At 36.4% G+C, this 19,524-nt stretch overlaps 1 protein-coding gene across 11 annotated transcripts in view; it reads left to right on the forward strand.

Annotated features, from left to right (window-relative positions):
• The window catches only part of AKAP9 (A-kinase anchoring protein 9), a 109,785-nt gene that overhangs the window by 17,627 nt on the left and 72,634 nt on the right, over positions 1-19,524 (forward strand). For 8 of the 11 annotated variants that reach the window (XM_066991700.1, XM_066991702.1, XM_048077500.2 and 5 more), the window contains 3 exons: positions 5,535-5,789; positions 12,283-12,327; positions 19,313-19,366. In XM_066991700.1, coding sequence (XP_066847801.1) covers positions 5,535-5,789; positions 12,283-12,327; positions 19,313-19,366 — 354 coding nt within the window. The remainder of the gene's footprint in view (positions 1-5,534; positions 5,790-12,282; positions 12,328-19,312; positions 19,367-19,524) is intronic. The other 3 variants (XM_048077505.2, XM_048077506.2, XM_066991703.1) reach the window with 2 other exon arrangements.

A 19,524-nucleotide genomic window follows, 5' to 3' on the forward strand; every position in this document is an offset into this window, starting at 1 on the left:
GCTTCATTTGCCTCAGAAGATTACCAGATTGAAACTTACAAAGAGCATTAATTCTATACTAACAGTACAATTATCTGAATTCCAGCTATGTGATATAAATCTTTAACATAATTTTAAGTTGCTTGCTCAGTTACCTTCTTTCTGTAGGTTTTTATCTCAGGAATTGGAAAGAGTTATGATACTCTCCTGCTAGTTGATCAGAAGAATAGAATAAGTCAAAGATTTTTTGGGTGACTTTAAATCAACCACTAGAAAGAAGTTTATTCATCCTCTGTATTTGCTTATTTTCCATTCATCTCATGCTCAATCATTCTTTCCTTAGTATAGGCATCAGGAACCGGGAGTCTGTAGGCAGCACTGTAAACTTGCCTATCCTTCATGAGCAAGTGCTTTTGCAATGCAACCTTCAGTGCTTAGGTCTGTTGCAAATATGACCAAAAAATAATAAAGTACCACTTTCTTCTCTGATACAGTTACCGGTTATCCCATTCAACGCCTTCAGGGGCAGACTGTCATGCTTTTACAAATGTGGCCGAATAGGCAATGAGTTTTTAACAGCCTAGGTGAGGCCCTACTGCCTACATCTCCTTGTTGTCATCTCCCAGACTGTCTTCCTTATCCCTTTTTAGGGCCTCTTGTTAGCTGCCATAAACATGTTACTGTATATTGGAATAGTAAAGTCAGCTCACAGGTGAGAGGGCTCTCTCAAAGTAGGCGTTTATCTATTCCACTGTTCCCTGAATAAAAGAATAACTTGAGACTTGAACCAGAGCAGATCTCCAGCTTCTGAATGATACCTGAAATTCAAATTCAGATTGGCCTTTCTGGTTTGTCCTTGGCTTGCAAGACATCTAAGACTTCATTGGATTTATCTACACTTCATAATCCCAACCCAGCTCTCTGCTTTTTGACCTTTCTGTGGCATTGTCTTTGTAGCACTAATTGCTTACCTGTGGTGAAGGGAAGTTGTGACCTATTATGAGGGCAGATGAACCTTAAATTATTTCTTCATGTTTTAAGATGAAACAGCAGTCAGTCATATTCCAAATATTTTGGCTTCACTTTTTCAGTAATCATTCAGAAGTTTTATCTCATTAGCATTTGGTGATGAGGATTCAGAGCATCACAACTGGAAAGGCCAGAGCCTTTCAACCAAAGGTCCATTTGTGATCTCCAGTGGGTCTCACAGTGTGCCTGGCTGTCGTCTTGCACTCGCAGTGAGAGTCATCTTGATTCTGGGACATACGGTGGTTATCATTTGTATGACACAGCTTGCTGCAATGCATGTTATATGTTCGGATGCAGTGCAGAACAGACTCTTCAGTGTTCACCCCATACACAGAATAAATGCCACTTTCTCAGTCAAATTTGTGGCTCTTTTCTTTTGGCGAGTCCCAGGCAACAAAGTCCCAGGCAACACCTGCCAAAGAATGCTGTTTCAGATTTGCCTGCCCTCCACGCGCTTAGTTGCAGATACTGCTCTGCTGGAGAATTTCAGGCTGCTAGATAGAAGGCTTAAGATACCCTCTCTGCTAAGTGCAACGTTTACATCAAAAGTTCATGTCTAGGAGTTGTTTGTTGGTTTCTCTTGGCATTTTTCCTTTTTATTGTGAGATCGTGTTCTATAATAACAAATGGTGGTATTGACATCAAATTCTGTTTTACGAAACAGGATTTTGTGGGGCCACACAGCAACTTTAGTCCTGAAATTAGTGTACAGACAGTTGTATTCTTGTCTTTGTCATTTGCTACTGGCAGTAGCCATTTCAAAGGGGTTTCTCTGCATTGTTGCAAGGGTGTTTTGGTGGCTTATGTTTAACTTGCTCTCCACAGGGACTCCCAGGTTGTCTTTAGGAGAGCTACGTGCCAGACCAGTCAGTTCCCAGACTCTTATTGCCATAATTACATCCCAGGTGCAGGACTTGATGTTTATCTTTCTTAAACCTCCTACAGTTCTTGTTGGCTTTGTCTTTCATCCTGTTGAGGTCTCTCTGTTTGGTGGCACTTCCTTCTGGGGTATCTGTCTTTCCTCCAGTTTTATGTCATCCATGAACTCGCTTAAGGTGCATTCAATTTCATCATCCAGATTATCTATAAAGGTAATGACCAACATAAGACCAAGTATTGAACCCCGGGAAACTCCACTTGTGCCTGGCTGCCAATTTGACTTTGAGCCATTAACCACTACTCTGAGCTGTAGACAGCAAGATTCAGAAGTTCTTGTCTTCTTACACCGAGTGGTCCAAAGGAGATGTAGTCCAACACGATACGTTTCTCAGGATACCAGACTGAGAACTTCTGACCAAGGGCAAGTCCCCTTCTGTGAGTTTATCACATTCAGCTGAGGTTTAAGTGGTATCTGGAACATCTTTCAAAATGATAGTAGATATGCAAGGCCACGATGTAGCTCTCTCCTCATGCTTCTACTGTACAGTGTAAAAAGGAAAACAGGAAAATTACTTGCCCATAGCAGCTTTTTTGAGGTGCTTTTTTGATTCCAGTCTGTAAGTTCATAGCTCATCCTTCTATACTTCTTTATAAATAAGTTTGTTTGTTTGTTTAAAAAAAAGTAGAGGTTTTGTACTTAAGACTTGTGACAGATGAGCAGACCCTGCTCCTTCTGTTAAAGGTGTGAAAGGTGTGTATGCAGCACTGAATCTAAGACAAGCGTTTGATGTTGGTAAATTACAATTCAAAGCAGTAATGGTTGTTTGCAGGTACACGAGGTATAACCATATAACAATGCTTGTACAGGATGTGCTATCTATAAACTTATTTAGCAATTGCCAGTTGTTTTTTAAACAATAAATACAGCAAATATTATTTACCTTTCTTCATAGCAGCCTTCTTCAGAGGCAATGTGCAATTTCAGTTCTTGTTAACTGCAGCAGCTCTGCAAATGTGATGACCTGGATCTGGTGCATGGTATGAGAACATTAAGGAGTCACAAGCAATCATAAGGCAACAAGCAGTTGTAAATGGGACTTGAAGTGTTTCTGTTTTAAAGACTTCCATCTATATCAAATAAAAATGTAGCTATTTATGTTTTATAGATGTAATATTTTATAATTTCCTGAATTTTATTCAGTATTTTCTTGTGCTGATATGTGGGCAGTGATTGCGTGTTGCTGCTTTTGTTCAGATATTTTATATATTTAGTGTTTAAGGAGAAACATTAAATTTTGCACACTGAGACAAATTTTATTTTAACATTCATTTCTCCACTCAAACTAGTTCAGTCAGACCATATTCAAAATCAAACAAGTACAGCACATCCCAACAATGTAGATTCCTGGCACACTTACCAAGGGTCAGCATGTGCTGAAGATAGTCATTTTACTGCTATAATTAAAAGAACAGCATTATTTATTTATTCAGCTATCGTAATTGGCATGGTTTAAACAACTAATCCCCACCACTCTGCAGGTTAGTGCCCTTCTTTCCCAAGAGCATTTAGTTCCTAGCAGCAGTTGATTCTCCTCTGCTTTCCTGCCACTTGGAGGACATCAGCATTTAAAAGCTAAAGTGATGGTGTACCCCAGGTGCTTCAGCTGAAATATTCAAAGTGAGGGGAGACGTGGAGTAATTCAATTGTCCTTGAGATACACATCCGGTTTTGTAGACAAATAAAGACTGTAAGGCTGCTTTAACTTGAAACCTTCTGTGGTGGAAAGTTAATCAAGTTGAGAAAGAGAGTTCTTGATTACTGGCACAACGTGTCTTTTATTGTTTATTTATAAATAAATAAAAGCAATCAGATTAAATTCAGATTCTGTTTTATTTCTGTGTGGTATTTGGGCAACCTTGTCGGGGGTTATAAATCAAAAACTTTTTTTTTTTTGAGGTAAATTTAGTCTTTTAGGAGAACATAGTAATGTTTTCAGGAGGTAGATCTGTAACATTCACCAGTCCTACTTTTGAGAAGCTACATCTATGCATCTTTTTGTCCTTAAGCTTTGAAGTCAGGAGGAAACTTTCCCTTTTTCTGTTTAGAATTTGTGAAGTTTCTAAACTTGAATAAGTTCCTGTGGAATAATGAAAGGTACAGATTTTAAAAATAGAAAAAAAAACCCTCATGAAGTTGAACTAATTAGAGAGGAAGTGAGTATTAAATACGTAGGTGAGCATATTTGGCTCAGCAAATCTTCAGGTCCTCTGTAAACAGAGCAGGAGCCATATGCTGAGCTGTCAGTTGTCCTAAGGCTGGAGAGGAGGCTGAAGAAACCCACGGAGTAAGCAAGTAAAAGCATAAACTAGCCAGAAGTCAGACCTGATCTGCAAGCGACCCGTTTATTTCGATTGTGGCCTCCCGGCTCTCCTGAGGCCAAACGGGAGCTCCAGAGCAGTGCAAGCTGACGTGGTAGCAGAGCGGTGTCTGGGGAAGGCGCTCCTTGTGTCCGGCTTGGCCCGAGTGGTGCTGAAGAGGCTGAATGGAAACCTGGCTTTCTCGAGTGGTGAATATCATGAGCAAACATCTATACTGTAGATTCTTCTTTAAATTCCAGCAGATTTGTCAAAATACATTATAGTTGGGTATTAGTTGATGTAAAAAGTAGTTTAAGCTTTAAGGTCTTTCTTTGCATGCTCTGCATGTACTATGGAGTTACATTTACAAAACATACTCTAGCACTAAATAATCGTTGGACTTTTTATTTGGAAAATACTCGTGTCTGTTACCAGATTTTATTGGTAGGATCTATTTAATTTTGAATTTTAATTGGTAAAACCTGCCATGCTTGTTTTTCTTATTTGAACAGAAACTCTGTTCTTCTTAAGAAAAAAAGATATTTTAAATGGATTTTCTTGTGTAAACCACTATGAAGTGATTAAAAGTAATAAGCTCTTCAAAAGGCAGTGTCTTACAGTATTTGAATAGCTTATATACTAATTGGTTTTTCAACCGTGTGTCTGGCTCACCTGTGACTTTTTGTTCATCAGCATGTTTTGCTACAAGGTAGTGTACCTTGTAATTTGCTCGCTGTCTGTTTTCAGACTGTTCCCTTATTATGTATTTTGCTATTTCTTTGTGATGTTTCCAGTACTTTGAGGTGCTTTTTTAAGTTCTAACATAAAATTAAAAAAAAAAAAACAACTTTATTTGATACCTGGTGGAAGAAAGGTTTGCTTTTATCTGCTTCTGGTCTAAAAAACAGAAGTAATTCCTATAAATTTTGAGATATTTGCTACTATAATGATTATAGTAATTTCATCACATTGGTACGTTTACCTTTGGATGTTTTGATTTCTAGGTTTCCGTCTGTGAAACGGTAACTGGCTGATATGAATCCTAAAAGGAATAAGAGTAATAGATAGATTGCTTTAAAAAATAGAAAAGAAAAAACTTCAGAGAAATAAAACAATGTAAACAAAAACTAATCGGAATGTAGCTTGAGATATGCAGCATTAACTTCAAACATTTTGTTAGTGATTAGTTTGAAGCTTTATGTAGAGCAGCTGGTGAGCCTTTATAGAGGATATCATTAGTAATAAAGTGGAAAACTTTCACCTTTAACAAGATTTTGTCTTCTGTACAGCTTGCCCAATTTAGGCAGCGGAAAGCACAAACTGATGGTCAGAATGCGTCAAAGAAGCAGAAAAAGAAAAGGAAAACAGCAAGCATCAAAGATGAAGAATCAATACAAGATGGGATTGATATTGATCGATCTCGAGGTGATGAAACATTCACGTGCAGCAGCCGAAGGGGAGCAGCTGCAACTGCTGAGTTTGCTGTTATGAGGACTTTGCATAGTGGAGAAATTATCACACACAGCCAGACTTACACCACTGAGGTAAGTTTGTCTCAGGTTGTAAACTGTAAATTAAAATTTGGGCTTAAAATAATTTATTAAATTTGAGAATGGAAATAAAGGAGTTATATGAGGCTGTAGATATTATTTCCTTCCCTCTGCTTTCTGTCCTTAATGTCCAGAGAAGGTATTTTCTGATTGCCTGCTGTCATCATGTTTTGTGTGGTACTCAATGTCCTGTAGATTACAGAAAGTTTGTTGGTACTGCTGTGCTCCCTAAATGGGCAAAAAATGGTTTTATATTATCGCTTCATTTTATGCATTTTGTTTTATTAAAAGTTTTCAAATTGCTGTGGATTTTTGATCGCTGCAGCCATGGCTACAACAAAATGCAAAGCTAAGCATCTTTCTTGTATTCATAATGTAATTTGAGGCTTTCTGGTTAATGAGGAGGATAAACGAATTTAGAAAACACTACTTAGAGCTGGATGGCTTAAGAGACTAATAAACAGATACTCTACTTTTACTGCTTGATGAAATATAATCCTGCTTGCTAGTGGTTGAAAGTACATGCTCTGGGAAGGTAGTAAGATGCCCTGTGTGATACACACTGACAGCCCAGGTCAGCTCTGAGGGGACGTGAATTCACATAACATAATATATTGTTCCCAATATGTATCTAGGGCCAAGAGATGCTGATGCTATTTACAAAATAGGTTATTGCATTCTTGAAAGCAGTGACTCTGAAAGGACACGAGTGTCACTTTGAAATCAGCTCAGTTCAGATCCCCAGTTTTCTACATGTGAGTGCAGTCTTTTCTGAGATAGGCAGTACAGATGATAGCTCTGCGTTTTGATTTATCACCCCTTTGCTAGGTTGGACCATTTCTAACTATTTTGGCTCCATTATCTCCTTTCCATTAGCCAAGAAGTAATAGACACTTTAAAAAATTTTCTTACGTTCATCAATTAAAAACAAAAAAGGAAAAGGAAAAGAAAAGGTTACCATAGGGGAGAAAGCGGTAGACTAAACCACATGTGAATAAAAACTTGTGAAGTAATTGATGAATTTATTTTATGATTTTAAGCCTACAGGATAGCAGTACACTAGATATATTGAACTTCATAGATATCTGCCTTTTAAAATGAAGGCTTTCATTCTTAGAAAGTTCATGTCAGGGCTTCAGAACTATCTGTAGTAATTTAGTGAAACCGTCTGTTCCATTCATGGCTTCTCCTTGAGGAGGTAATAAAATTTTAAAAGAGCATTTATTACCAGAATGACTGTTTGCATTGGTAAAGGGGAGACTTCTTTGTCTTTTAAGAAAAAGAGAAAGGTGTATGTACTTCGTGAGGATGGAAGAAATGAAATGGGGCAGCTTATCTACAGCTAAGGAGAGAGGACTGTGAGGGCAGAGAGCTATCGAGAGGGAAACGCTTCAACCATTGTTTTGCCAGTACTATAGTCTACGTACGTATGAGAACTGTCTGAAGAAAACTTCTTAACCAAATATACTTTGAAGTACCTCACGATTACCAGTAGTGTCTGGGAACATGCATACACACCCTCAGTCATCATACATATTTCTACTGCAGCTGGAGAAATGGGGTAAAGTACAAAATCATAGAATAGTTCAGGCTCCAAGGGACCTACGTGGTCATATAGTCCAATCCTATGCTCAAAGCAGGTCTAGTTAGATCAGGTTGCTCCTAGTAGCCTATGTTGGCTTCTGAATATTAACAGTACGAGATGGTTATGGTTTTACATTTGAAGAAATGATGCTGCAGTTGCAAAAGATTACATGCACAGACACGTTCTTAAGATCGGGCATTATTTTTCTGATGTCTGGCTTATTTTGGCTTGAATGAAAAAAGCCCAAATCAACTTCTATTATGTTAAAATAGCTAAATATGAAGATGCTTAGCTTGGTTTGGTTTGTTTATAAATGTAGCTTTAAAAGAATAAGCATGGTGATTACTTTTCACTTGTAACTTGTCTGTGCTGAATTGCTCATGACTTACTGATTTCTGAAACAGTATTCACTTCCAGTAAAATAAGTTGCTCCCAACTGGGAGAACATTTTTCTTTGCTACATGTTGTTTATGGCCTGCTTATTCATTTAAATAAGTAATTGTTATTTTGGAATTGAAAGATAGTTGCTAAAGTCTCTATCTGTGCAGTATTAATAGAAGAGGAAAAAATCTGAAATAGACTTAGTGAATCTGATAATTTACTGTTTTTAGTCTTATAAGTGCAATGCTTTGGACAGTGAGCTTGTATTACAGTAATTGGATTAGAGCTTGCTTAGTTGAAATGGCAGCCAATGTAACAGGCAGTTTCAGGCTAATCCCTGCAGTGGAGAATTAAAGACAGCTTCTTTGAGCTGTTTGCTTTTTCACCCAATGTTAAATCTTTATAGGCTGCTGTGTCAGGACAGTAAGGCAAGATTACTGGAGGCATTATGTAGGATTACTTTCTAGGTAAATTTCAATTCAATTTACTTACTTCACCTTTTACTAGAATTCATATTTGGAATTGTTCTTTTTGTGCCACAAAATAGACTCCAAACATCTGACCACACTGCGTATCTGTCTAGAAGTCAAGGCTGGGCTCTGTTCTGGTAGTTACGTGGGAAGAAGTTTATCTTCCTGCAACTTTTCTCCTATGAATTTGTAGTCCCCAGTGGAATTAGTATGCCCAAATGTAAATCACCAAGAGCTCTCTTACTTGCTATCAATAACGGAAAGTGAAATAGAGGTACTCCTTATTGGAGGTTATTCCTCATCCAAAGTTAGATGACTTCTTTTCACAGAGGGCAAAAGTCTGTTTAGAGAATAAAAGTTATTTTTTGCAGTCATCCCTTTTCATCAACTAAGTTCTTTCCTTTTCCTTTTTTTCTCACTTAAGCGTCAGTTCCTCCATCTGCCTGCAATCACAAAAACTACAGGAACTAATTAAAGAACTCTGGGGAAAAACTCTTTTTGTTGTATCCTTCTTGTCCATTCCATTTTACCATCTGTCTTAATTTACCTGTAATTTCTGTAAGGTTTTCCATCCTATGTCTGAGGAATAGTTTATTTACTAGATTTGTTGGAGAAATCCCAGTTGGTACTTCTCAGTTAAGTCTCTGGGTCTGAACTTGCAGCACGTTAAATGCTTTTATATTGAGTTTCTAATTGCCTTTTTTTTTTTTGTCTTTATTCTGTTGCAAGAATCTTTTGGTCTTGAGATTTATAGTGTCCTTTTATATATAGAAATAAAGATAATAAAATAAGAAAATAAAGAGACAATTCAGGAAATAAACGGGATCAGTGAAACTCTTGGTTTTAGGATTACTCATTTTTGCAAATAAAATGGAAAAAAAGAAAAGCCAGTTCTAGGGTAAATAATTGATTATATCAACTTCTTTAAATGATGTAGCAGACCAGACTGATTTGCAAGAACGTACCAGTGCCAGGAGAGCAAAAGAAATTAACCTGTGGCACAGTAAAATTGTCCTTGAGTCACCTGAGTAGTAAAAGCTATTAAACAAAGCTTCTTAAAAAAGAAAAGTTCAAAGTTCTGTGATGAAGAATACCTGCTAATTGATTACAGTTGGATTACTAACTCGTCTTTTGTTTTTCACAGGACAAATCTGTTGGGTAGTAGTTCTAGAATAGCATAACTGTTTATTCAAGTAGATGGTAAAGGCTAGAGCTCCAGGTTCATTGTTTCGTTTCCATAACTTACTCCAATTGTTAGTTAGTCCCTCAGCTTTGACGGGCAAGGAGATGGTCTTCTGAGAGAGAAATAAATGAAACAGAACTGTTGTGAATTATTACTTGAATACCTAGAAACTATTTAAGTACTTAGGAATTATTCATGTTCTTGTTTCAGTGCTTTGAAATCTTAGAACAGGGCATCCAAGTGCCAGGTCCTGCACCTGGGACAGGGCAATCCCAGGCACAAATACAGGATCTAAAGAAGTGCGGCCAGCAGGTTGAGAGAGGTGATTCTACCCCTCTGCTCTGCTCTTGTGAGACCCCACCTGGAGCACTGCGTTCAGCTCTGGGGCCCCCAGCACAAGGACATGGAGCTGTTGGAGTGAGTGATAGGACAAGGGATTTTAAAGTAAAAGAGGGGAGCTTTAGATTAGATATTTGAAAGAAATTATTTACTAGGGGAGGGGTAAACCTGGCATTGGCACAAGTTGCCCAGAGAAGCTGTGGATGCCCCATCCCTGGAGGTGTTCAAGGCCAGGCTGGATGGGGCTTTGAGCAACCTGGTCTGGTGGGAGGTGTCCCTGCCCATGGCAGGGGGTTGGAACTGGGTGATCTTTAACATCCCTTCCAACCCAAACCATTGTATGATTCTATGAGAAACAGGGTAGTCATATTTAATAATGCATTTTTTTTAGCAATAGCTGAATGTTCAATATACATTCTCATTTGAGGAAAAAAAAATGTTAGACTATGTAGAGTTAACTCAATGGAAAGTTAAAGTATGCAGTTGAATCAGTTTTGGGAGAGCAATAGTAGTTAGGCTTGATCCTCAGTTATCACTACTGGAAACTGTTAGCTCAACCATATACTTTTGTATATAACAACAACCTTACACAGGGAGAACAAAGGAGAGATTAATAGTTCCACCGACAAATTTTTGTCTTCATACAGAAGTTGTTGCTTTTCTTCCTACACGACTAAGGCCATATTTAATTAATAATGCTCCTATAAATTTATCGTACTCTGTAAAAACTGGAAGCTACATTATTATAGACTGCCAGAAGCTTATAAATCAGAAAATGCAGCAAAATTTTGATTGCTACTTTACTGTTAATTATAATTTTCTTGCAAACTGACAAAGCTAAAATAAACTTGTTTTCTCTTCTGCGCGCTAATTAATCCATGTTCAAAAACGAATCTAGAATTTTGTAGTTATGTTTGTATAACAGTTTACAATGAAGTCATTTTATAAAGTCAATAATTTAGGTAGAATTTTGTTCCATGGATAGTCTTGGTTCTCTCCCCTTAGTACTCATCCATTGCAATTGCAATATGTTAGTACTGGATAGCCGTTCTTTTTTTAAAGAAAAAAAACTTTTACTATCATCCATGAAAGTTTTCAAAGGAACATAACCACTTCTCTTTCTTGTGACCAATTTAGTATTTGAGTTCTTTTCTGAGTCCTGTGATAATGTTGGACAGCCAGTACGAAAGAACATATCTTCTGAACAATGCTTAACAAACAGCATATAGAAACAAGAAAATGGACATCCTGTTTTTTGTAGGCAGATTACCTCCTTTTTTGTATTATCTTGCAGTAAGTTCCTCTGAATAACGTTCATAGATGAAAGTATTTCTGATTTTCTGAAAAGTACTTAGGTCTTGTGTGTTATCATTAAGGTACTAGCTGCATAGATGATAGAGATAGTTGGCTATAAAGGGCCTTTGTAATGTCTCTTCAGTGTATTTTAACCATCAACCATGTTATCAGTGAAGAAACTAATAAATAAAAATAAAAAACATCTTGCCAGAAGAGTTTAGCTGTTTGTACCAAGAAAATGCTGTGTGGCATAAGTGGTAGAATAAGTGCAAATTAACAACCTGAAGTCGTAGTGAAACAGACCCCTATTTCAAATCTCATAAATTAATGGGAGAACTGATGAATAGCTTCATTGGCATTGTCCTATCAAATGATGTGTTGCTAACAATATGTGTATACATGAAATTTTTTGAATTATTTCCTTTTAAACTGGACCCGTGTGGTTCAGACTGATGAGCTATGTAAAATCTAATTACTTCTGTTGACCAAAGAATAATTGAAGCATAGAGGGTGGATGGCTTAATAATGGAAGGAGCTGGATTTTAAATTACGGTTGATCAGGTCTTGGGAGAGAGCATAGTTGCTTGGAGGGCAAGATGTGTGCCTCTAAAATGTTGACTACTCGTAATTGATTGTGACAGCAAAAGAATAACACAAAAGTCTTACAGTGGCAGAGGCTGATGTGTGAGCTCATAGGATTTAAGTGTTTTTAATGGATTTTTAGCCGAGTGTGGATTAACCCCTTAGTACAGAAGACATATCCATTGAACTTGAGTTCATTTGGCCATCTTTCTGTAGTGACCTTCAAATAAATTTCTTGGCAAAAATACTTGGTATTAACAGACAAAAAACAAATCTTGATTGTTTTGAAGATTGAAGCAAATAGTTTTAAAAGATTATTTATGCTATTAGATAACGCACAACTAAAGTATGATGAAGAACTATATGGTTCCCACTAAAAAGTATAGGATGATATGGCCACATGCTTGTTATCTGCATTAGGAAAATAAGTAACAATGTGGTTTTTCCTGATTTTAAGCAAAGTATTTGTTTTTATTTAAAGCTGGAATTTCAAGGAAGTGAAGGTAGCCTTTGCTGTATATATTCTAATCACATTCATGGATACCTGTTACATTTTTTAATACTGTCTACATTCTCAGAGAGAGATGGCATATGTCTTGTTTAATATTTTTAGAATTCCATCATTGTAAATATTTTAATATTTTGTTTTAGCCGGAAAGTGAAATTTCCACTACTGTAGAAGATTACAGTTCTGAGGTAAGACTGAAGAAACACTTCCTTTCTAACTTTTCTTTTAACTTTTTCTTTTACACGTTTATTGAAATGGTGTGCACTGTTTTCCAAAAAGAGGAAGAAGGAAATAACACGTGATGTTATAGACAAAGCTGTTGCTTGTCATTACTGGTATGATTCATGTACCATTAAAGCAAGCATTGTGTCAACTACGTAATGGGATGGCTGCTGTAATTGATAATATGATAGATTTATGAACTGTTGTAACAATGTCACCATTCTGGTCATAGTACTGATTTGTGTTACTATTGGAGTTATGGTTGTGCATAATTCCTACACATTTTCTTTTGAAAATTATTTAATGAGTTGATTATGTTTTAATGAGTTCCAAAGTAGCTGTTGCTCAGGCACTGGCTGGTCATCACTCTGCTGCTGGTAGGTGGTGAGTGATTGCCTTTGCATCACTTGGTTGGTGTGTGTTTGTTTGTTTTTCCTATACTTACTGAACTATTCTTATCTCAACCCATGATTTTTTCTTGCTTTTGCCTTTCTGATCCTAACCCCGTCCTGCTGGTGGGGGAGTGAGCAAGTGACTGCGTTGGGCCTTAGCTGCTGGACAGAGTTGCCCACCACACATTGGCATCCACTACTCATATCTGTCGCTTAAGAGGGAAGTAGGCTATGTGGAAATTTGGTCTCGACAAATGAAACAGTTAACTATGTTCGTAATGAGTGAGCTACCTCATGTTTAGCTGAGGGACAAGAACATGAGTGCACAAAATAGCCATGGAGGATCTGTTGTAAAAATAGTTAGTAGTTTAAAAAAACAAGTTCTTCACATCTCAAACGGTAGCTGTTTTGGTTTGCAGCTCTCTGTGCTAAGCACTTTTGTAAAACACACCCCAGAATCTTAAGCTTGGCTAAGTAAGAGGAGATCAAGTAATCAAACATGCCTCCATTGCTGAAGTAAATTTGGTTTAGAATATTTACTGTGCCTCCTTTAATTCAGCCTTTCTAAGAGAAGGCTACCACACCTTAGAATAACTATTTGTTCCATACTAGTATTATAAACACTTATTGTGAGCTCTAAGGGAACGCACACACCAGACAATGCGTCCCTGACCTGGCACACTGTATGGCCTAAAAGTAAAATCATTGCCACAATGGACAGTCTAGGCATGCCCTGAAAACTGGGAGGACCTCTGTTTCTCCTTCTCAGCTTTAAGGCTTTGTCTTCATCACTTCTTCTCCCAGTCTGTTCTTTTGACCAACTCCTGTATGTTTTCTGTTCCTGAGCTTTTTCATGAAGAGTTTCTTACTTTCCCTGTAACAGTTTCTATTAATCTTTTCCCTTCTCCTTGTCCTTCCCCATTTTCCACTTGCTTGGTTTCTTAGCTCATTCTTATAGCACCTTTCTGGTCTTCCTTTTCCTTAGTCATTCCTAAGCCCAGATTCTTTTTCCAGCCTTTTCAACTTCATCTAAGCTTTTTTTGTTGTTGTTTTTTATTCTCTCTCCCTTGAAAAACTATTCTTTACTTCCTCCTCTTATGTCTGTGTCTTCCTAATGTTCAGCTCAACTTGTCCTAGATGAAAGCAGTAGTTTCTTTCCAGCCTCTCATCAAATCCCAGTTACAGTTTCCCCCACAGATTTTGTCTTTTTAGTTGGAGTCCTTTTACTGTCCCTCTCTTCCCCAGTTTGAATCTTTCTCTCCCATTTCTTCTTCCTGTCCTTGTTTATAAGCACCCTCACTTTCTTCTGGTGTGTTAGGAGAAGACACTTGGGAGTGCAGTGAAAACATTCCTTCACATTCATTATTGGTTACTTTCATATACAGAATATTGAACCAAATGGACCCTTGGTCTGATCAATTGTAATCATTCTTATGCTATGTTTGTTGTAATGCACATTTAAAATATATATATATATATATATATATATCCAAGTCAGGCACCTCTAGAATTGAAGATTCCAGGCCAGCAGCTTCAAAGTGCTGTAAATGAAAGAAAGAAAAAAAAAATGGAGAGGGATAGGTGCAGATGTGCAAACTCCACATGGGGAAAAAGTCAGATTAAAGATGTAATATTTCTCACAGATAAAATATGCATTATTTTTGCATAGTTTCCAAGGAATTAAAGAAAGAACAAAAAGAATTTTTGAGTTTGTATTATGTATGGTAAGAAGATAGGGCAGCATGTGCATACTGTTTGCCATTGAGAGTGAAATAACTCTACAATTGAACAACTGCTGTGACCTTACTGCAGTGTTTTAGAATATATGCATCACCATGGTATGTGATTACTGTAAAATGGAATATGCAATATGTGCAGAATGAACCTTTGAAAAAAGTTGACAATGGCATTGATGCTTATATATCTTTACAGGTGAGGTATTATAAATATATATATATATATATAAAATGGAACATGACTAAGAAAATTTGATCGCTGCTGAGGTTGTAGAAGCAGTGTTGGAAATTGATGGCGAAAGCTCAAGCAAACATATCTTTGCAGAAGGAGACAGAAAAGATATGGCATAATGCCTTATGATAATTGCAGATATGTTCTAGCATGCGGAAATGTTTTTAGTGTTTTATTATTAGTATTAGTTGACTTATCACATCTAAACACTTTAATATGACATAATTTTTACCCAGCTTCATTCTTCAAAGATTTCCATAGGTGCCTACAGAGTATATTAGGGATCAAATTCTTAGATACTAAAGACAATAGAATTACAACCAGACTGCTTTCTGAATGTGCCTTTAAAAACAAACAAACAAACAAAAAAAGATTTCCTGCAAAATGCTTTTCCAGGCACTTTGTATTCTCATCCCTCCAAAACAACTTTTTTTTCCTCTGTGAGACTTCTTTTCTAAAACAGAAGTAGGCAACACAAAACTTGTGAGTAGTGAAGTAGTACTGGGTCTGGTGAAGAGCAAATTGAAGTGGTGAGAGTTACTACCTTAATAAGCTGTTTTTAATTTAATTTAATGCAATTGGTTGGTATCTGCAATGAGGAAATAACATATTTAAGAATACCTATATTTAGGAATTACACTGAATTTTCAGTGTGTTTCATATCAGCTGTTACATTACTTCTATTATGAAAAGCTTTGTTTACGTTCATGACCATCCTTTAAATAAAACAATCAGAGCACTTTTCAGGTGAGATACATGAGAATAAGTTAAATTTTATATATAATAGCATAATTACGAAGTTGTGACAAATTGTGAGCTTACTTTTGTTTCAGATACGTGACCTCCTTTTTGGAATTCTAAGAAACCACACATTTGTACAAATATAGGATTGTTCATCCATCTTTCTCCTATTTTTTTTAGCACATCTGTATTCTCTTTAGTGGTTTTTGTCAGAAATTACATTGAAGTGGAGACTGTCACACTTCAAAGTGAAATAGGTTTTAAATCATTTACTTTTTATAGTTGGTAAAATAAGCTATATATTTTTAATTCATCATCCACTTTTCTTGGGGTTTTGGATGAAATTCAGTAATAAGTATTTCATTCTTTGATAGACTAATTAGACACAGGGTCATAAGGAGTTTTCTAATAAAAATTGAAGGAATCAGTAAATGTTTATATCAGTATTCTTGTCTTAGAAGATTCTTTTTGTAAAACATCTTAAACTGTAGTATTTTTAAAGGCTGACAATTGTTATTCTTCAGAAGTTATTAGACTTAGTTATACCATATGATTGTAATTATTTTCATCAGAAACTGAAAATGGTTTTCATTCATGGAGTTTAAAAAAAGATGATTTTCCCCAATTGTCCTAATTGCTAATATTAGCTAAGTTCCATATAGTCAATTGTGACATAACTAGAAAACCGAGAAAAGGCTAAATGTTCCTAAGAGCACAGTCAAGCAGTGTTGAAAGCCAAAGTGTTAATGTCTGTAAGTGAATTGGGTGTCCAAAACGCACAAGAAAAAGAAAACACTAAAACTATGAGGTAAAAATGTTAATCTATTCCAGACACTTCTGCATGTTTCTACTACCAAATCAGTGCACTTTTTTTAAAACTATAATTCTGTTTGCCAGCCTATAATAGGTTATTTTGTTTTCCTGTATTAGAGTATTTTTACATTTATCAATGACTGAACAGTAAGCATTGATTCATGTTGAGCACGAGTTTGCAATATATAAAGGGAAGTCTCTGTAGTACTGACATTAATGTTAGCAGTAACAGTATGCTATGTGTAACTGCCCAGTGTTTCTGAGGTACAGTTTCAAGTATTCCTAGGTCTAAGGAGCACGGAGGGGGAGAGGGTGATGAACCTGTAGTAAAATGCAGTGTTTTCATAAATTTAATCCTGACCTCTGGTGGCAGTTATGATAAATTGCTACCTTACTTAGTCATGAAGGTTGGTTTTCTCTTGTATTTTTGGGGGAGAATCTTGCCTTCACTTGTCTAAGCATATGTATTACTGATGCGGTATAAATTATACCTTTGTTTTTAGCCAATACATTACAAATTGCATTTTATATATTATTATAATAGTAAATATTATGTGAATTATTTTGATAATACAAGCAAGGAAGAAAACTCAAGAGAGTTAGAGCATACTTTGATGAACTTCCGTAACCCTGGTTTCATGTCTTATATTCACCCAAACAGTTGCTCCTGAGTAGCTAATGTGCTGTAAAATTGCATTTTTTCTTGCTTTGTGGTTAATTGTTTATGCAGTTATATTCAGAGTGTTTGTTACTCCTTGCTCCCATTATCTTCCATTGTCTTATCTTATGTAGTTTGATTGCTTCTTTAAATGTTTAATTGTATGCTGGGGTATATAACTAAGCACATCATAAAACAGTAAGGCATAAGGCAATTTCAGTGTTAAAGGTGAATTGCAAAGCTTTAAAAGAAGAAATAATAATAGTCTACATCAATAGTATGGGCCTGCAGAAGAGCTCTGTACAAGTAAACCACTGGGCCCAGGAGACGACACACACGAGTCCGATAGGCCTCATGTAGGTGTCTTTAACACTGAAGTTGGTATCTGGACTACAGTCTGCAGATGAGTGAAAAAATAATTTTGGTTTGAGATTCTTGAAACTAATATCCAGCCACAGCAATCAGTCTGGTCTGATGCAGCAGGATTTCTGTCCTGCCTCATGTTGCCAGGTTGTTCACATGGCTGCTGCCGGGAGAGCGTTCTGGCATGGTGATTTTCTGATAGATTACGGTGCAGATTGTTGTCGTGTTTCAACTTGCACTTTGCAAGAAGGCATAAGACATTTGAAAAGAGGAGGTACGGGATGAGAAACAGAATGGACGGAGGTGTTAGTATGTGGTATCTAAGAGCTAGGCTTCTGTTTAATGAAGGGGGATTTCCGAAGTTCCAGACAGTTGTTTGGAATGTGTGTGCCAAAATCCCTTTTATAAGATCTGTTTGTAGAAATCTCAGCTGCTAAAGCATCTGGAACATCTAAAGAGATGAGGCTTTTATGTCTGTCCTAGCAGCTCTTGTTATAAAGCATCAAAGAGTCACTGATTGTTCCACACTGAAAGGATCCATAGGAAGAGAAGGGTGCCCTGTGTGGCAGTTTGCAAGAATCATACACTACATCCTTAGCAATTAAGCCTAAATAAAATAACAGTTAAACAGAAGGAAAATCATTATTTCATAATAGCTTCTATTAAACTAGTAGGGTTATTAATCTGGGACATGAGCCAGAGTCCAAATAAAGACACTGGTGCTAGGCACTGTGTAGACACTTGTATGGCTGAATGCAGAGCAAACATCTGGCAATACACAAATGATGTGCAGTGCCTCTGTGAGCTTACTGGACTGATGTTTGCTGCAATTTTATTTATTCTTTCTGAACTAAGGTAGTAATCCTTCTGTGGTGTCTTCCTTTTCACTGAGGAAGTCAGGAATTGAAGTGGCAGTATGTCAGCTCTGCAAATTCATGTCTGATGCAAGGTTATTCAGAACTTGATAACTATATTGATCCCATTTATAACAGTATGCTTCCATGTCGAGTAACTTACTGATTTGCTCAGACATGATAGTTTTTGGTAAAGAAGGCCTGATCTTAACTATAGCAGATCTCAGAACTATATAGCTGCTTTTTTGATGTAAACACAGTATTTGGATCTGATATGATACCTTTCCATCTCTAGTACTATTATTTTTGTTTCAGGCTCTGACGTGATAAAGAGCTCTGAGAGGAAATACAGCTCGTCTTGCTTTCTCATTATAAAACATTCGTCTGCTGGTTTAAAAGCCTGCATGTCTGTCTTGTGATTTCTCACAAATACATAGTGTGTTCTTTTTATCTCAATTTTTTTTATTATTATTATTATTATTTTATTTTATTTTTAACCTATAACTTTGGCTTGTGCTTACCTTTTGGAAATTCATTATTATTGGTTTGTGTGGTCTGTAGAACCAAAATTCTCGTGGAAGCTGACAGGGGTTGCAGTGTTAGGTGAGTGAAAGAGGAAGTTTTCAAATGTCTTATGTTAAATGGATAATTTCTGCTCCTTTTTAATCTTAAGAAATTCCTCTGGATTGTGAACATCAGTCTATGATACTGTCTTTCATCTGCTATAGAGATACTGAATACTTCTAGAAATAGTAGATCTTGGGGTGTATAAATATCTTTTGGAAACGACTATGTTTAGTAATATATAGAAATATTAAACATAATTTAAAATGGAGTATTGCTGCATTTTAATCATTTACTGTGTAAAGCTTTGCATTGACCTTTAGATCTGAATTCCTTTGTTTTCTCCGGATGTTTACATTTCTAATACCTTTTTTGGTTTTAGACAATATCTATTTTTGTAATTTGTGGGGTTTATCTGTTACCTGTGCAGACTTTGATGCAATTTATTTTCTAAAAAGCTATTTTGTATTTCAAATGAAATAATTTTTTGTGGCATAAGAATTTATGTGGGTCTGCAGGAATCAAAGATTTCAAACAAATCAAAAACAGAAATCAAGGTTTATTTCAAATAATGTATTTAGAAATTGTCTTTATACAGGTAAATGGTTGCAGTTTTGTGACAAGAACAGCTATACCTGCAGACTTAATCAGGGTACAGTATTGCAAATTGAATTGTAATACTAATAATGAATACTAAAAACCTCAAACAATTTGTTTCAAACAAAAGTTGTGCTGTTGACTAATACTTTGTTTTGCATGCTGTGCTCTGTATCTGCATTGCTTGATATATAAATACAGTTTATCTTTAAA

This window comes from Anser cygnoides, chromosome 2, assembly GCF_040182565.1.
Source record: "Anser cygnoides isolate HZ-2024a breed goose chromosome 2, Taihu_goose_T2T_genome, whole genome shotgun sequence".
Lineage (NCBI taxonomy): Eukaryota > Metazoa > Chordata > Aves > Anseriformes > Anatidae > Anser > Anser cygnoides.